Source organism: Leptonotus elevatus, chromosome 1 (genome assembly GCF_054856555.1).
Source record: "Leptonotus elevatus isolate MCC_2025b chromosome 1, RoL_Lele_1.0, whole genome shotgun sequence".
Taxonomy (NCBI): domain Eukaryota; kingdom Metazoa; phylum Chordata; class Actinopteri; order Syngnathiformes; family Syngnathidae; genus Leptonotus; species Leptonotus elevatus.
Genome location: NC_141239.1, coordinates 6,702,474 through 6,719,961, shown reverse-complemented (window position 1 = coordinate 6,719,961; position 17,488 = coordinate 6,702,474). Strand labels below are relative to the sequence as shown.

The 17,488-nt window shown below is 41.4% G+C and overlaps 1 protein-coding gene across 1 annotated transcript; it reads left to right on the top strand.

Annotated features, from left to right (window-relative positions):
- Positions 1 to 18: 18 nt before the first annotated feature.
- dvl3b (dishevelled segment polarity protein 3b) lies at positions 19 to 17,471 on the top strand. Its single transcript, XM_086080678.1, has 15 exons — positions 19 to 568; positions 2,984 to 3,053; positions 5,733 to 5,845; positions 6,174 to 6,283; positions 6,442 to 6,577; positions 6,658 to 6,748; positions 6,857 to 6,926; positions 7,166 to 7,305; positions 8,758 to 8,834; positions 8,966 to 9,033; positions 9,407 to 9,556; positions 12,431 to 12,562; positions 12,648 to 12,815; positions 14,488 to 14,691; positions 16,245 to 17,471. Exons 1-15 carry the CDS (start codon positions 408 to 410, stop codon positions 16,601 to 16,603), a joined length of 2,049 nt encoding a protein of 682 aa, XP_085936804.1. The 5' UTR covers positions 19 to 407; the 3' UTR covers positions 16,604 to 17,471.
- The last annotated feature ends 17 nt before the right edge of the window (positions 17,472 to 17,488 follow it).

The following is a 17,488-nucleotide window of genomic DNA, read 5'->3' as shown; positions in this document are numbered from 1 at the left end:
ATAGCCTTGGATGATTTGGTGCAGTTTCGTGTGCAACCAAACTGCCGAGAGTGCCGAGCTTGGCAGCTGCAGAGTAGACGAGCGACTTTTTTTCTTTTTCTTTTAGTATCCTCGTCTACCTTTCTCATTTTCAGGCTTTTCTAGCATTGTCGCAAGTTAAATACACACCGAAAATAACGCAACGCAGCTTGTGTAAAATGTACGAACCCTTCGCGGTGGAATAAGGATCCATTTTTTGGGAGCTGGCGTAGAAGAGCCAACCGAATCGGACGTGCTAGGGAGAGCCGGGGAGGGACCACGGCACAACCGCCGCTTGCGCCACGGGGAGTCGGGGCCCGAGAGGGAGCCTGCCGGGGCCCTCGGCTTAATGCGCCCTGCCTGCTTCTTCGCCTCAGCCGCACTCCGAGATGGGGGAGACCAAAATAATCTACCACCTCGACGAGCAGGAGACACCCTATCTGGTGAAACTGTCTGTGCCGGCGGACAAAGTCACTTTGGCAGACTTCAAAAATGTCCTCAAAAAGCCCAATTACAAGTTCTTCTTCAAATCTATGGACGATGACTTCGGGTAACTGTTTATATAACTTGATTTAACGTCGTTTTTAGACTGCCATTCTTGTGGATTTAATAGTGCTGCGAGACTTCTCAACGGAGCAGCCAGCTGGCTTGTCATCACTTCACCTGGCCGTCGACCACTTGCTTTAGCTTTCCTTTGTTAGCCGCTAGCGGCTAGCACGTCTCTTTAGCGTCCATACCGTTTGTTTACATTGCTCGTGAGGCTACCTTACGCGGCTCGTAGCTGATCGTAACTCCGACCTATTTTGGGTTTTGGCAGCTTCGGGAGCACCCGGCGCGAAAGTTCCCAACAAGATTTAAAAGCCTTTTGTTTAGGAGCGGGTTGATAAGCGCTGGGAAATAACCAGTTACGAGCGTCACTCATGTCAGCAGTTGGCGAATATGTATGGGGAGCTAATGCTAATAGGCTAACGTCATCGGTAGTTTGTCCAGCAGGCCCAAATGGAAAGCCGTTCGAGCGTTTATTCGATATTCTACTAGTGTGCTGAATTGTCAACGTACTAGTACGCTTATTTTTTGGTCATCACTAGTAAGATTACACATTAATAGAACGACTGTAGCGACGTTTTACCCCTCAGTACTTGCTGCCTTTCATTACTATATTACTTCTAAATGCACTAGTAGGCACTACTACTTTGTCTGCCCACTAGTAAAACAACTCTCCTACTAGTGCCAGTTTCCTCCACCCCTTGTAAAATCCATGACACTAGTAGAACGGACGACTCGTGATGTTTTAGGATGACTGTTTTACTAATATTTTTCCGCTAGTGACATTTTTATCCTGTAGTAGAATGACTACAGCACACTAGTTGAATAACTGTCTTAATACTAGTGATGTTTTTTCAACTTTCCACTAGTAACATTTCTGCACTAGCAGAATCATCATGTATCGCTAGTAGGAGAAATTTCAGTATTGCCTTCCACTTTGTGACATTTCTGCATACTAGTAGAACGACGATGGCACACAGTAGAATGACTGTCAAACAAATGTAAAGTCCCCCCCCCCCTACTGCCACTACCAATGTCTGCCATTTCTGTGCACTAGTATAATGACAGCAATACACTAATAGAATGACTAGGGTGCACTATTAGAACAATTGTATCACGAATGATATTTTTCTCCCTTTGAAGCGTTAGCTGTTAGTAGTAGGAATTTTATGTCACTACTAGTGCTGGTACTAGTAGGACGCAGTTGTCGACGAGCGCACAGTTTTTCCTCACTAGTATGCTAAAGTTCTCTTAGTGAGGATAAACAGTGTACAAGTACACAGACCTTAAGATTGATATCAAGGATATCAAATACATGCTCAAACAGCTTTCCAGAAGCTCGGACAACATTTTCCAGCTTTATGAGCCCAGGTGAAATTGTGGGTTGACAAACCCTGAAGACTAACTATGAGCGTCACCTTTGTCAGCACCCGGGGAACATGTACGGCCAGCTCGTGCTAACAGGCTAAAGTCCAAGAGGTAACTTGTAGCCTGAGCTACTTTGTCCACCAGGCCGCTGCTGTTGTTGTCCATTAGTCAGAGGAATGCAGAGTTGGATTTAGGAATGTACCGTTCATCACTCTGGCAGATTTATGGCCAAGTCCTTTTGTGTTCAAACTGGAAAAAGTGTATATGTTAACGTTCCACCAGACTGTGGCTTCCGAATAGCAAAGTTGTATTTTAAACACTTGAGCCAGGTTTTCTCGAGTTGTTTTTGGTCAAATTCAAATAAGGGCGGAGCAGCAAATTAGCACATTAGCAAAGGACTGCTAGGTAAAGAGATACAGTGTAAATACACCTGCGAGTCAAAACGGTACCACAATAAGAAATAGCAAGCCGTCAGGCAGGAAAATTCTTGGTAGAAGGCTGCGAGATCAGATCCAGTTGTCTCAAACAGAAGATTATTCCATGCCATTTCTGTGGTTATTGTGGATTAGCACTTAATCCAATGCAGATGTTGTTTAGATATCAAGCAGCTAAATGTAAATCTGGGATTAATGTGTTGGCAACCAAAGTTAAATAAAACTGCACCGATATCATCAACAGGCGGTCAACATAATTTATCTGTCGTTGATCTTGTGTACACAATTGTGTAAAGATATGATTCTATATTCTTTATCTTCTAAGTGTAATACAAGTAGCACTGTTAGTACGAAAGTTCACTCTAGGGGTCCACAAATGAATAGAATCATTTAAGTTGTAGTTATGATTTTGGTAATTGTTTTTTTAGGCAATACTTTGTGTAAAAAGTTGAAGAACCACTGATGTAGTGAGCTCGGTATTCAATCAGGTTGTCCCACTAACGTCTGTCGTGGTTGCCTGTCTCTATTGCCTTGAAACAAGTCTCAGATTTTTTTACACTGAGCATGTTTTTGTCTCTGTAAAAGTTTACTGAAACCCAGCTTTGTTCGCTTTGCAGGGTGGTAAAAGAGGAAATATCAGACGACAATGCAAAACTGCCCTGCTTTAATGGACGTGTGGTGTCATGGGTAAGTTGAAATGCATCCATTGGATCATTTTTCAAGTTCTGAATTACCACATTAGCGGCAGCCGTGTCACTGTGTGTGCGCTTACAATAGAAGATCCTTTCAAACTTTTACTGTGTGGGCGTAAATCATGGACATTAACTGGTTTCACCATGGAAAAGTCTAGCTGGAGAGACAACAAGAGTCAAACACTCAGCAGAGTGCAAACCTCCACAAAAAACAAACATTAATGCCAGATGATGGTAGAGTCCTAGTGCAGCAGGAAACAGCAAAGTTTTTAATTCTGCTCTTGATAAAACAAAAAAACTGCCAGCGTCATCTTCGGTCTGTTGTGGTGAAGAAAAACGTGTTTCTATTGTCATCATCAAACGACAAACAATGTTCAAAGTCAAAACACTTGCAGAGTTAATATTTTAAATCACTATGAGCAGAAATGCTACACATTATATTGAAGCATGATTGACTGCATGATTTTGTTAATTTAAGAGTTAATGTTATTTTTCCAGGAGATTTTAGGTACAACCTCAGTGGCATTCAATTTAGGAAGTTCTACTGTACATACAGAGATAAAACATAACCACCTGCTTTTTGTTTTGTACTTGGTGGAGGTAATAAAGTGTTTCAGTCATTTGGTTGCTCTCTAACATTCCAGGCTCTGGTTGCTCAGGCACGCATGTGTGTTTGTGTCCCATCTTTCTCATCTGTTCCTCCAGTGAGTTTCTGTCTTAACTGTTCAAACTTTTGAACTCCGTATCCGCCCACCTCTTGTTGCCAGGATTCATTGTCCAAGTCCAAGAGCATTTTCGCTGTCATTCCGTTCTGGCTGATTGTTCATAAAAATGAAGTGTTTATGTGACGGCAGTCTACTTTTTGTGCCACATTTGGCCGGCGAGCTAGGTAAGCTAAACAAAGGAATACAACAACGACCTCCACAGCCAATTCTCTGGATCGTGCCTGGCGTTTGTGTGAGGAAAAGCAGCTAAATGAATTCCATTTGTTGGCCCACAACCATCTCCTGGGCCCTGTGCATCTTCCTGATAATATCATTAGCCCATAATGAACCCAGCAGCAGTGCACATGCAACATGCCTGATGTGTTGTGTTTCCATGGGCGTCATTCTTTTTTTTAGCTTCCGTAAAGCAAATCCTAATCCTGTTCAGTTAGTGTGCGTGTTAGTTGGCAACTATAATTTTTTCGCACTGGTCCACTTGAGTGGCATTCGCCACACAAGTTAATACACGCAACGCATTCAAGCTTGCACTTGCATGTCGTGAGTCACTGCGAGGTCCTGAGCCACAATTCTCCTGTCTCCATGACAAAAGAGACATCTGTTTACCAGGATAAGACCTCACTTCCTCCCTTCTTGACTTTGAAATTGGATTACCAACAAGTGAAATCACAGGACAAAATGTGTCGAAAAAAAAAAAAAAGAGACTGACCGCGTCTAACTAGCCGGTTAAATCTCACAGGGAGCTCTCAGTTGTTCATGCTAGCACGGCAAAAATAGATTTGCTAACACATCTTGTTAATGTTGATCATCGGGTTATGACTACAAGTCGTTTCAGTGTAAAGTATATACCGGTAGTTGTTTTCTTAGGATCTCGTGTGCACGTGCTTGTCTTGTTTCGACGTTTCACGGACCGCAAAATGTTATTTCTGTTACAATATGTCGGCTTGTTTGCCTCCACTGTCCAATGTGTTGTTTCAATGAGTTAATTGATGGCCCTCGTGGGACCAAGGGGCTTGGCCTGCTATCACCACAGCACAGCAGCAGGCCAACACCCTCTGGCCTGCTACATTTCGCCGGCAGCTGGTTTTGCCCATCCAATTATTTTTCATAGCTGTCTTTGTGTACATCAACTAACCTCCCGAATGAATCAAATTAACGTAAAAATAAATAAAGGTCCCTTTTAACACGGCCTAGCGGGACTCTCTGTTAATAATGAACTTGCACAAAGGATGCCGTGTAATATGGATAATGGTTAAAACTTACGCTGAGTTAATGTTCTATTTTTGTCTGTCTGGGCTTTTTGCATTTTATCTCAAGGCTAATGTTGAATGACTAAAGCAACTCATTTATCACTTTGACGTTAAACCCCTTCTTTGGATAAAGCCAAATTCCACGTGGTGTTACTACTGTGCATTAGGCAATTGTTCATTTTACTCAATTTGATGGTTGTGATGCTAAAATTAATATGATTAAATGTGTATCTTTCCCCTAATATATCATTTGTGGACGTTGACTACTTTTGCAACTAGTAATCACCATTAATTACTCTTATGAGATACTGTCTGTATATTCTTGTATTTGCAAATCAAGGAATAACATCTCATTCAAATGGAATTACACAATTAAACCTCACGTGACTGTGAAAAGGTAGCCATGCTGTGTTCATGTTGCCAGGAATATCCTGTCAACCCAAAACACAGCAGGGTCCACTTTAGTAAATTGACATCTTCCTGCCAAACTCCTCCATTCATAAGACTGTCTTCTTTTGGGAACATGCAATTACTACTTAAGTTGTTTCCTTTTTTGTGAGTTGCTGGTAAAGATTTCAATTACTGATACATCAATTATCACATTTGTCTAGATGACAATAAAAGCCATTCAGATATTGAATTTGTAAATGGTGGTGTTGTCCTTTTTCCCTCTGACGGATGAACCTCTCTGCTTGTTCATAGCTGGTTTCCGGAGACGGCGTCCACACAGATGCAGGTTCAGTGGCAGATTTGGAGGCGGCGCCCCCTTTGGAGAGGACAGGTGGCATTGGAGACTCTCGGCCACCTTCTTACCAGTCAGTACATAAGAGGATAGAGCAATTTTGTCGTCGTGCTGAAATGTATGGCACATTTTGTGTCTATGTGATAGCAAGATGCCATTTGATTGTCGTGAATGAGGCCCTCAGTCATTCTCATGGCCTCACGTCTGTTCGTATACTGCCTGAAACGAAATAGAAAAAAAATACCTGTTCTTGGAGACACTGTATTTAGCACAATAGTTTGCAGTCATTTGTTAAGGGATTGTATGAGGAATTGTACAATACTGTATTATATAAATGTAATGGATGTCTATGTCCTCATCTCTCATCAACTGTGCCTTGTGTGCACTGCCTACAACGCTAGTGGGAAAGCAGCAAGCGGTCGGGATAGTTTGGACAACGACACGGAGACGGGCTCTGTGCTGTCACAAAGGAGAGAGCGGGAGAAGCCAAGACGGAAGCACGGCGACCACGGTCAGGAAGCTGTTTAATTTCTGCCATTACCAGAATTTACACAGCAGATAAAAATGTACACATCTAGTGCATGCGATCTCTGGACGCATCTCTTTAGCTTGTCTCAACGAACTAGCACATTCTCCCACTTGACGCCTGATGCTTTGTTTCTTCCACAGGTGGTAGGCAGAATGGGTTCTCGTCACGGCCGGCGGGGCGTGGAGGGGCCGAGTACGATAGCTGCTCCTCGTTCATGAGCAGCGAGCTGGAGTCCACTTCCTGCTTTGATTCCGAGGATGACGACGCTACCAGCAGGTTTGATATTCTTATAAAGTTTGCTATTTATTGAATATTAGGTGGCGATTGCGGAACAGCATGTCTCTTCTGTTTCTCAGGTTTAGTAGCTCCACAGAACAGAGTTCCTCTCGTTTAATGAGACGACACCGCCGACGACGACGGAAACCCAAAGCCTCCAATCTGGACAGGGTGAGACCACACAAGTCAACCACATATTTTCTTAGTAAGTTATAGACATTTTTGGCTGGTCTCAATCCCCCCCCCCCCCCTTTTTTTTTTTATTGTTCTTGTGTCCAGTCGTCATCATTCAGCAGCATTACAGACTCCACCATGTCGCTCAACATTATTACGGTTACTCTCAACATGGGTAAGTTGCCAGATGTTTCAAAATAGCAAGAACAGGCGCTAAGGAATATTTTCAAGTGTTAGTTTAAATGTGTTTAATGCATACAGGTGGTTAAACTATTTTTCTTTTTCTTTTTTTTATTGATGGTGGGTGTATAAAAGTATCCCTGTGAGAATTGGGGGTTCACTGTATCTGACTTTGGTGTGCATACAGTACTCAATGTTGGTCATAACATTAAATAATATGCTGTATATTTTCAGAGAAATACAACTTCTTGGGCATCAGTATTGTGGGCCAGAGTAACGAGAGAGGAGATGGAGGGATCTACATCGGCTCCATCATGAAGGGGGGCGCTGTGGCTGCTGACGGACGCATTGAGCCTGGGGACATGCTGTTGCAGGTGTGTGTCTGTGTTTGTTGTGTACAGTGTGTGCAAAGTGCACCCAGGGAATGTAAAAAGGGAATGTGTTGGCGTGTACCTGGGAGTTGAGGAATGTGCGTGTGGGCCAATGTCTGTCAGGTTTGTGTTCAGTGCCAGAAACTGAGGTGAAGTTATGTTAGAGCAGTAAGCTTCTAAAGAAAAGACCATCGTGGTTCTTCTACGGATGCATCAAGATTGTTGTTTTTTTCCTCATGTCTATTCTTCTTAGATTTTTTATCCCTGCCAGTAATGATGTCACCTTCTGTGGCTTGGGACTTGGTCAGTGTTAGCTTTCCTTTTTTTATTTTTGCTCAAGATGGCTGTATATAAAAATGATTACCAGCTAGTGCTTTGTTCCAAAAATATGGAAGCCAGGAAGTTTGGGAGTGTTAATCTCAGACTAAAGATACGTTTTGTAATGAGCGCTGGGGCAATTAGTTGCCATTTTAAACAATTGAGCTTCCCACATTCAGATGAAATATAGCCAGTCCCACTGATGCTTCTGTGGTTCCTGAGGCTGTGAAACTTTTATAACTCTTTCGGAAATAATTTAGCAATGGGCCCATTTGTGTTGTCGTAATTGGAATGGAAAATATGAGGGAATTATAAGATGCTTTGCTTTGTGGTTTTTGTCCTTCATTTTAATATATTCCAGTGCAGTTGGATTTTCCTTGGTCAAAATATCTGGTAACCATGTCTAAATATTATGATACAAATGTAACTTGTGTGTATGCAGTGGAGCCCCACTATTCACAGGGGATAAGAACCGGGCTGCCACGCAAACTGTCAAAATTCACCTATAATAGGCGGCCATTATATTTGAACTGAAAAAAAAGAAAACAATTTTAACCTAAAATCCACAAATCGATCAGTCTGTGGGGGTCCATTGTATTTATTATTGAGTTGATTTCACATGAAATCTCTTCTGCGTTTGATTTTTTTTTTTTTTAGTTTGATGTTTTGAATTTTGATTGTATGGAAAATAACGAATACCCTTAATTTCTTGTAAAAAAAAAAAAAGTACCTAGACCAGTCCTTCTCAAATGGGGGTGGGCCCCTTTTCATCTGAGAATTTTCTGAGAATGTGTAATTGCATATCCACTACAGTAGGTGGCAGTGGTACACATTTTCAGAGAGCATGCAAAGAGTATATATTATTTCTTCTGCGGGGTTTCACTTACAACAATTTTATCGACAAAATATACTATTTATAGTCATGGCAGAGACTTAGGGGGCGTGAAATAGTTTCTTCTTGCTGGGGGTGGGGGTAACAAAAATATTTAAGAAGCATAGACTTATAAAGCGAACCGGCATTTGATATAGTAACAATAGCTGTTCACTGTTCACTGGCCACGTTCACATTTTTAGTTTATGTCATAACATCTCTGCTTGTCTTGTTCATAGCATTCTTTATTTTTGGGTTGCATGCAGGTGAACGACATCAACTTTGAGAACATGAGCAATGATGATGCAGTTCGCGTGCTTAGGGACATCGTGCACAAGCCCGGGTAACAGTAACTCAGCGTGCTCACATATTCATCAATAAATATGCATGCTTGTTCAGATGAATGTTACGCCTGTCCTGCATTGTTAATGTAGCACTAAATGTGCAAAATATTGTGTCTGTTTTTATTACCAGTCCCATAACTTTAACTGTGGCAAAGTGCTGGGACCCAAACCCACGGAGCTGCTTTGCGCTGCCGAGAAGTGAGTGCTTCTTTTGGTTTCTTCCCCTTCCCCTGTCTGTTGCCCAACCTTTATTGAGCCAAGGCACATGTTTACATTTTAAAAATTCCACAGCACCACACCAAGCAAAAATGTCACACAGAGTTTATATGTTAAAATAGTGATGTGTGGTGGAAGTGGAAGAGCATTAATTGTTGTTTGACACTATGTTGCTGATATAGATAGATGAGCAAAGATACATTATTTAAAAATAAGCAAGTTCTAAGGAAATTGGATAATCTCTTGCTGTAATCACGACATAGCTTGTAGGATGTAGCATATATAATGCTGCTCTATACAAAGTATTTTGTCTACTTTGGCCTGAGACCAACCAACCTTACATTTCATCCTCCAGGTGAGCCAATTCGACCCATTGACCCTGCAGCATGGGTGTCGCATACTGCAGCAATGACTGGGGTGTATCCTGCCTATGGTATGAGCCCCTCCATGAGCACCATCACTTCCACCAGCTCCTCCATTAGCAGCTCCATTCCGGAAACTGAACGTAAGTCCACGGACCATGTACAAGGGTTAGATGCTATACGAATTACCTCTCTGAGCAGGAGATAAATACAGAGAAGTGGCAGTAAAACAGGCCAAAATGCCGTTATCATCTATTATTATTATTATTATTAAAAGAAATATAAAACATATATGAACAATAACAAAAAAACTGAAGATTAAGATGTTGCATGTTGGTATGCGTTTAGTGATTTGTATATAATTGTGTTACAGTAATATTTGTACTATTATTGCAAAGTGAATGGTTTATTGACAGTGATATATCATTATGAATTATAAATACACTCGATAGTGAGGACAAAATGGATGAATGGACAGTTTTATTAAACTGCTGGCATGAATAATATGCATGCATCATAGTTTTATGTCACATTGACACTTGGAGGACCACCATTTTTGAAACATCTGAATTTCATATGACTTAGAATGCCTTGTCTCCTCCACACCCAGACCTATAAAGCCACATCACTATCAGTATCCCCCTCAGACGCGTTAGTAAATCTTGGAGAGCCCAACCCTCTTACTGCATTCCAGCAACTCGTCTGTGCTCCAGATTTCACTGCGTTCAGTGTTTTACGGCGTTCAGCCTCACAGCTAGCTTCCATCTGCACAATAACCCTTGTCAAAAGTCAGCCATAACTCACAACTCATCTTCCCTGTAATCTTGTTCAGGACAGTTTTATTTTTTGTCCTTTGAGATGAATCGTATTTGTCTTGTGACACTTGGGTGATCAGCTTTATTTGTATTCACCCACCCTGTGTGACTTCTTGGTACGTTTTAAGGGTGGAAATATTTTGTTGCTGTGTTTAGGCTTGAACTTGTGAAAGATGTCGGGCCAAGAGTTTTACATGCATTGAAAAAAAGACATTGTGATGCAATCGTATGAAAAGCTACAACTGCATAAACATTTTTGTTTAATACACACTCCTAAAACACATTTGATACATTGAGTAAATAATGTGTCTACTCAGAAAGCAGCTGAACTATGAAGAGATTAAAACAATGTGAATACAGATTATTATTTTATTATTTATCATCGTTGCCCACTACTCACTAATCCCAGCAGCCTTTTAGGAGAGAAAGATTATGTTGTTTAATTTAGGGAAATGAAGGAATTACTGACCGAAAAGGGAGTTTATAGGGCCCACGAGTGCAAAAAAAACGAAACCTAACACGCTTAATCATCCTTGCACAAAACAAAAAAATAGATTGAGAGGAACGCAATGTCTGCATTTCTGTTTTAGGGAGGACATTCAGTTCACAATGTTCAAGTTGGCTTTGTCAGGATTCAAATCCAAGTTAAACAAAACTAGTTTAATCCATCTTGGTTTTCTGTCCGGATACAGAAAGGGTCACAGGAAACCACATATTATTTATTATGATTTCTAAAGCAGACCAGCCCATGCATTTCAAGTTTGAAAGAGGAACAATGTGAATATTTAAACTGTGACAGTAAATTAATCTCCCCAATCTGAACCAAAATAATAAAATTTTATTCCGTGGTATGAGGTGCGTTAATAATGAGCCGACACGGCTGATAATTACTCACCTTAAAAATGTTAAATATTTAAAATAGAAATTCCTTTCAAGCCACAAACTCAATAACCAATCAGAATTCAAGATGACAGAATTACACCAAATGGATAGCCTAAGAAGTTCTAATGTTTATCAAATTTGCCGTCAAAATAGAAACAATGAAGGCAAAGGTGAGAGTTAGCTAACAGCTAGCCTAGCTACTTCTTCACTAGTCAACAGTCTGGGTCACACAAAGACTTCTGTTTGCGGGTTGAGAATCTCAAATTATCAGTGGGCAGATTAAAGGTGTTTACACACTGCAATTGGTTTCCACAGCAGTTGGGCAATAACAGCCCAGTGCATGGTTACCCATATATGGCATTTGTTGCCCAGCAACCGAACTAGAAGTAGCCTGGTGCATTTTCCTGATGGTTTGAACTCAGGATGTAACAATATCCAAACATCACGATACAATATTATCACGATATGAAGGTCACAATACGATAATTATCACAATATTGTGGGGAGGTTGGCGATACAAAAAAGGTCCCAACATAAAAAAAATAAAATAAAAAAAAAACTTTATTGTGCTTTGTACATAACAGCAATGCATATAAACAACCTACAATCTCTAATAACACTTAATATTGAGGCACTTACTTGCTAATGCATGCACACATTGAGTTCCTCCAAATTTTGGCTTGGTTTCGTTCCCCTTCATCTGACCATTAGCATGGGTTTTAAACATGGAAGGGCCAAAACATGCCTTGTGAAAATTAAACTACACTAAAAAAACAACAACAACTAACCGTGACATGACGACGGCGATATCGTGGCAGTTTGAACCTAGTTGCAACGGAAGGCCTGACTTTATAATAATGAGTTAGAGGAGTATGTGAGTATGTTCGACCATACTATATTTTATCTTAAGCTAACATTTGTACTGTTTAAAATGCTCAAATCAGAAGTTGCTGCCATTTTCAACCGACCTGATACCTATTGGATGTGGCGAGGTGTCGTCCTAGTGCCCTGCTGCCAGAATGGAACTATTCTTTTTTTTTTTTTTTTTTTTTTTTATATAAACTTGAATGCACCGACCACTTACTGCAGGCGCCCACCCTGCGTGCTGCCGGATATTACGCAATTGCGCTGCAGCATCTCATACACAATGAATGGGTTGGTAGATGGCACACTGCGCTGTTGCTAAGTGCAGTGTGAAATGGCCCTAAGTGTTTGCTGTACTGTGTTGGTGATCTAAAGTAGACCACCAACTACAAGAACACTGTTTTTATTGTCGTGTGGGGTTATTTTTCAAAAACATATCTTCTCTTGTCCTCCTAGGATTCGACGACTTCCACCTGTCCATCCACAGCGACATGGCAACAGTTGCTAAGGCCATGGCCTGTCCAGAGTCAGGCCTGGAAGTGCGAGACAGGATGTGGCTGAAGATTACCATTGCTAACGCCTTTATAGGTATGTCTGGAAAATCTTTTTCTTTTTGGAAATCTTGCCACGTCTTTGAGCTTGAAACGGTTTTGTCCTTTTGTGTCATCATTAGGCTCCGATGTGGTGGACTGGCTCTTTCATCACGTGGAAGGCTTCACAGATCGCAGAGAAGCGCGTAAATATGCCAGCAACCTGTTGAAGGCGGGCTACATTCGACACACTGTCAACAAAATTACCTTCTCTGAGCAGTGCTACTATGTATTTGGAGACCTCTGCGGCAGTAAGTGAAATTGAACTATACAGTAAAACATGTTCAATCTAAATTAAAAAAATTATATTGAATTTTCACCTATTGCTATACTAAACTAAAATAAGAGAATAGAATTATTAGCATATTTTTTTTGGGGGGGTGGATAACCAGAGAGTCAGTGCATCAGTGAACCCCGGGTTGGATGAGTACCGAAAACGGCACAGATTCATGTTAAATAAAACTATGCTATGTTCCAAAGTCTTAAGTTGTGACTGTCCCGGAGTAGATGTGTTGGTAATTTTCTATGGCGCATTTGAACGCAGCAAGTGTACTCACAACCAGCGTACTGACGTCACCCACTCGCACTATATTTAATTCGCGCTACACTAAAATGTATTTCTGTGTTTGGGATTTGGGTTAATAAGCAAGCGAGATTTGACCGCCGGCAAGCCAAACGAGAGTGAAGCTTCGCGGTTCCTAGCATGCTCTGCTTGAGGGTGGTGCCCCACACCTGCGTGGACTTTTTGGTGCTAAGGCCGCTGGGAAGTCCCCGCCATCGGCTCGCCATATGCGGGTAGCACCGCCGCCACGCCTGCCTCTCCTCGGTGGCGGACCACAACGCGGACATAGCAAATGTCCGTCTTCACCCACCGATTTGAATCATGTTAGAAGTTGTGTGGCTTAACCATTGTTATAATATATTACTCATACTATATTTATAATTTCATGGGTAACGATAAAGCGGCAAAATCTTGTGGCCAACCTGTAGCACTAGCAAACATTACGTACCGCGTTGGATACAGTCTCATTTCTCACATCTCAATTATTCTCTTCATTGTCATTCATATTCTCTCCCAACTGTCATTTTTTGCGACATTTCGCTCCAAGTTGGGATCAAATTCATCGCGCTACGTGCACATGCACGTTCTTGAAAAACAACTGCACAAGGAACCAAAATAGCACTAATACAATTATTTAACGTCCGTTTCTAGTATTACTGATTCATTTTGTTCTTTGTTGTTCATTGTAAAGAACTTTGCTTCTCACTTTGTTATTTTTTAAATTAATTTATGGTATCATTTATACTTTTATTAATGTTACATCTTGATTTTTTTTTATTTATTCCATCTTCTGGCTCATGTGTTTAAAATTCATTGTTTTATTATTTGTCTGAAAATCTGACATATAGTAAAACATAATGAATCTGACTTTGATTTTATTTAATGAAAAATGACTGTTCAAGTGAATGTTGTTATTATTATTATTATTATTATTAATAATAATTTATTGTTTAATAAATTAACATTAATTACCACCAAAAAAACTAACGGAACAATAAGTACCGAAAATTTGTATTGTTCAGTACCGGTATCGATACCCCAGCACCGACAATTGGAACCAAACCGGTTTAAATGCGAAAGGTACCCATCCCTACTTGAATGCAGCACATGCTGTTTTTTCAACATCCATCCACGGTCCGATAAATTAATTTTTTTCGCAACCTGTTTTTTTTGACGCCATAAAATCTTGAACATTATAACTCGCCATCCCTTACCCCCCACCCCGATTTGATATTAACAACTACAATTTTGGTCCTAGTCCTTCTCGCCTTTTTCACCCGACCCGTTTTCATACCTGATATTTGTCAACAGCTGTTGAGTAAAACAGGCTAAACATGCATTCTCACCTCTTTGCCCGACAGATATGACCCACCTGTCTCTCCATGACCACGATGGATCCAGTGGGGGCGCCTCAGACCAGGACACCCTCCCCCCTCTGCCTCACCCCGGGGCAGCTCCCTGGCCTATGCCTCTGCCCTACCAGTTCCCTATCCCTCACCCCTATGAACTGCCGCAGCCCTTCCACGGTGGGCCAGCTGCTGGCAGTGCCGGAAGCCAGCACAGCGGTGAGTGCAGAAACAGAATTGATGGATAAAACGGATTATCGAATTTGAAGGCTGATCAAACTGACATCTCATTGAGCGGTGAATGCTTGCGAATGTAGCGAATTTGGGGTTTTCGTCAGGATTTGTAAGATATTCACAGACCGTTTTTACGTGTCGCAAAGAAATTCGGAACATGTTCAGACAATTTTTCACTGTCTGCAAAGATGTTTTGAAACTTTTTACGAACCCTGACAAAAATCCAACATTAGCTACATTTGCATGCAATTTTCACTCAGGGAAATTTTCATTTGTGTATTTATTTAAATTTCCACTTTACTTTATAAAATATTATGCCGACACTGGGAACTCCCTACACATTTTTTTTTATTAAAGAATTTTTGGAAAACATTATCTACAGGAGAAAACTTTAGATAGTCTTTTACTTTTTATTTACTTTAACAAAATGGAGATAACACGGGAAGCTCCCTGCAATTTTTTAAAATCATTTTTAAACAAAGCTGTTTATTCTTCTATTTAAAATTAAAAGAAAAACCTTCAGTGTTGAAAATTTGAAATGCTTTAACAGACATGCTTAATGGCATTTCAACAAAGTTTTTTATTTTTATTTATTTTGACAATAATATTTTCTCTTTTATTGCAAATGTATATTGGCTTGAAATATTGGTTATCGGCCTTTTTGACTAATAAGAATCAGTATTGATATCGGCCCTGAAAAAAAGCATATCACTAAAACTGCAATTTTTTGTTTTGTTATTGTTAAATCCGTCCTATTACCTTTTAAGGGTACAATTAAACTGTTTGTCTGTTATAGTTTGTAGTACATTTACAGTTTCAACTTTTGAGTGTAGGCAATTATAAACTCCTTTAGCTGGGCGTCAATTACGCACGTTTTACAAACGCTCCGCACTGCATAAAGTACAACTTGTATAACACCAGTGGGACGTCAACTCTTTGAATCCACAAATTGGAGCATGTTTACGTTTAACCTGCTCAAAGGGCTAAAAGAACATAGCCTGCCTCTGTCAGGAGCAAACACATTTCCTCCGACCAACATCTCCAAAGACCCCCGCCGTCCACCAACTCGGAGGGGTGGAAAGTCAGACATTGTGGTTGCAGCAGTTTGCTCAAATAACAGCAGTATTTATTTACTGAGCTTTGCGTTTGGGAGATTTTCAAGTTAAAGGTTACGGTAATGGTGTAAAATATTTTGAAATGATTTATCTTGGTCTCATTTTTTTTCATTTCACAAAAACGTGGCATTTGAACAGGGGGGTGGTGTAGACTTTTTATATCTACTGTCTTATAGTGCGTTCTATGACGTGCAGTTTTTGTGTTAAAGTCATTAAAGAGACATTAAGTCTTGGATAAAAATGAGTGGCCTTTGTGCAGTCATAAAACGAAACCATGTAATCTGTTAAAAACTAGGTCAGATCTGTGGGGCTTACTTTTTTACTGGCACCCTGACGTGAGCGAGCAGCTCATGTTTGTGACTCAGATGGAGTCAATGATTTACGCGCGGCTAATAGTCACTGCCTCCTCTCCTCTGTCCACAGAAAGCAGCGGCTCAAACTGCAGCAAGAACGAGGGGCGGAAATCTGGCGGCAGCGGGAGCGAACCCGAGATCAGGAGCCACCGAGCTCCCAGCGAGCGCTCGGCGGCTCCCCCTAGCGAGCGAAGCGTCCGCAGCTCAACGAGCCACCGCAGCGCCAACTCCCATTCGTTAGCCTACGTGCAAGGCCTGGTCTACGGCCCCCCCGGCTTGCCCCCGCAGCCGCCTCATCTGCCTACGTCCGCCCCCGGCGCCCCCCCGGGCAGGGAGCTGGCCTCGGCCCCTCCCGAGCTCACCGCCTCGCGCCAGTCCCTGCGAATGTCAGTGGGCAACGCCGGCGAGTTCTTTGTCGACGTGATGTGACTCGGGTTCCAGGGCGGGCGAATGAAAGCGTAGCAGATTGGGGCCGCCTTGTGTCCCGGGACGACGGAGGCGAAGGTTGCGGCAGCTGCATTCCGAGGCCTCCAATTCCTAAAAGCATGGATGCAACCAGTTCTGTTGTGTGCGCTGTGAGAAAAAATGTTCCGCCTCTTTTGTGCTTCTCTTCTTAGTTGTTGTGGCCATACTTTCTTCAGTGAAGAAACACCCCACCCCCTTTTTTTTCTTTTTTTTTTACTTAAGATGGAACCAAAGCGCCTGTCAGTTTCCGCCTCTCAGTGGGGAAGAGTTAGTGACAAAGAAAGACAAAGAGCGGGAGGGAAATGGTGGAAACAGACAGATGGAGAGGATGACTCAGCGCTTTTCGACATGGATGTTTTTCATTCTGTTTTCTCTTTGCTCTTCCCTCCTGCCTGTCTTCCTTATCTCAACATTCTTTGTCCTGTACCCCCCCCTTTTCCAGGTCAGAAATGAGCAGAGGGAAAAAAGGCCTCGAAGCCTCCTTCACTAACAAAACAGAGCGGAAGTCGGCTTGAACACTAAATGTTAACATGTTCAAACTTAAATGTTTGCTTGACTTATGAGAGAGAAAATAACACGAGAATCTCAGTTCTTCTTACTGTCAGAATGTTTTCTCATATATGTAGTTGATCACAGCCAGTTTTATTTTACGATGCGAAACATGAGCCGCGAGTTCAAGTCATTTGTACACTACATCGCTTAACCCAAGCATTTTTAGTTTGTCTTGTTGCAATGTATAGTGATAAAAAAAAAAAAATCTTGCCATGTCTTTCACACTACTCTTTTATCAAGGAAATGCCTTTTTATTTATAAATATAGTTTTATGACTTAACTTTATGACTCTGTGTT

Excerpts from the sequence above, each read along its gene's own strand:
- dvl3b (XM_086080678.1), top strand. The coding sequence starts at position 408 with ATGGGGGAGACCAAAATAATCTACCACCTCGACGAGCAGGAGACACCC. Across the intron at positions 5,846-6,173 it reads TCTCGGCCACCTTCTTACCA|TGGGAAAGCAGCAAGCGGTC; the intron begins GTCAGTACATAA and ends CTACAACGCTAG. Across the intron at positions 9,557-12,430 it reads CTCCATTCCGGAAACTGAAC|GATTCGACGACTTCCACCTG; the intron begins GTAAGTCCACGG and ends TTGTCCTCCTAG.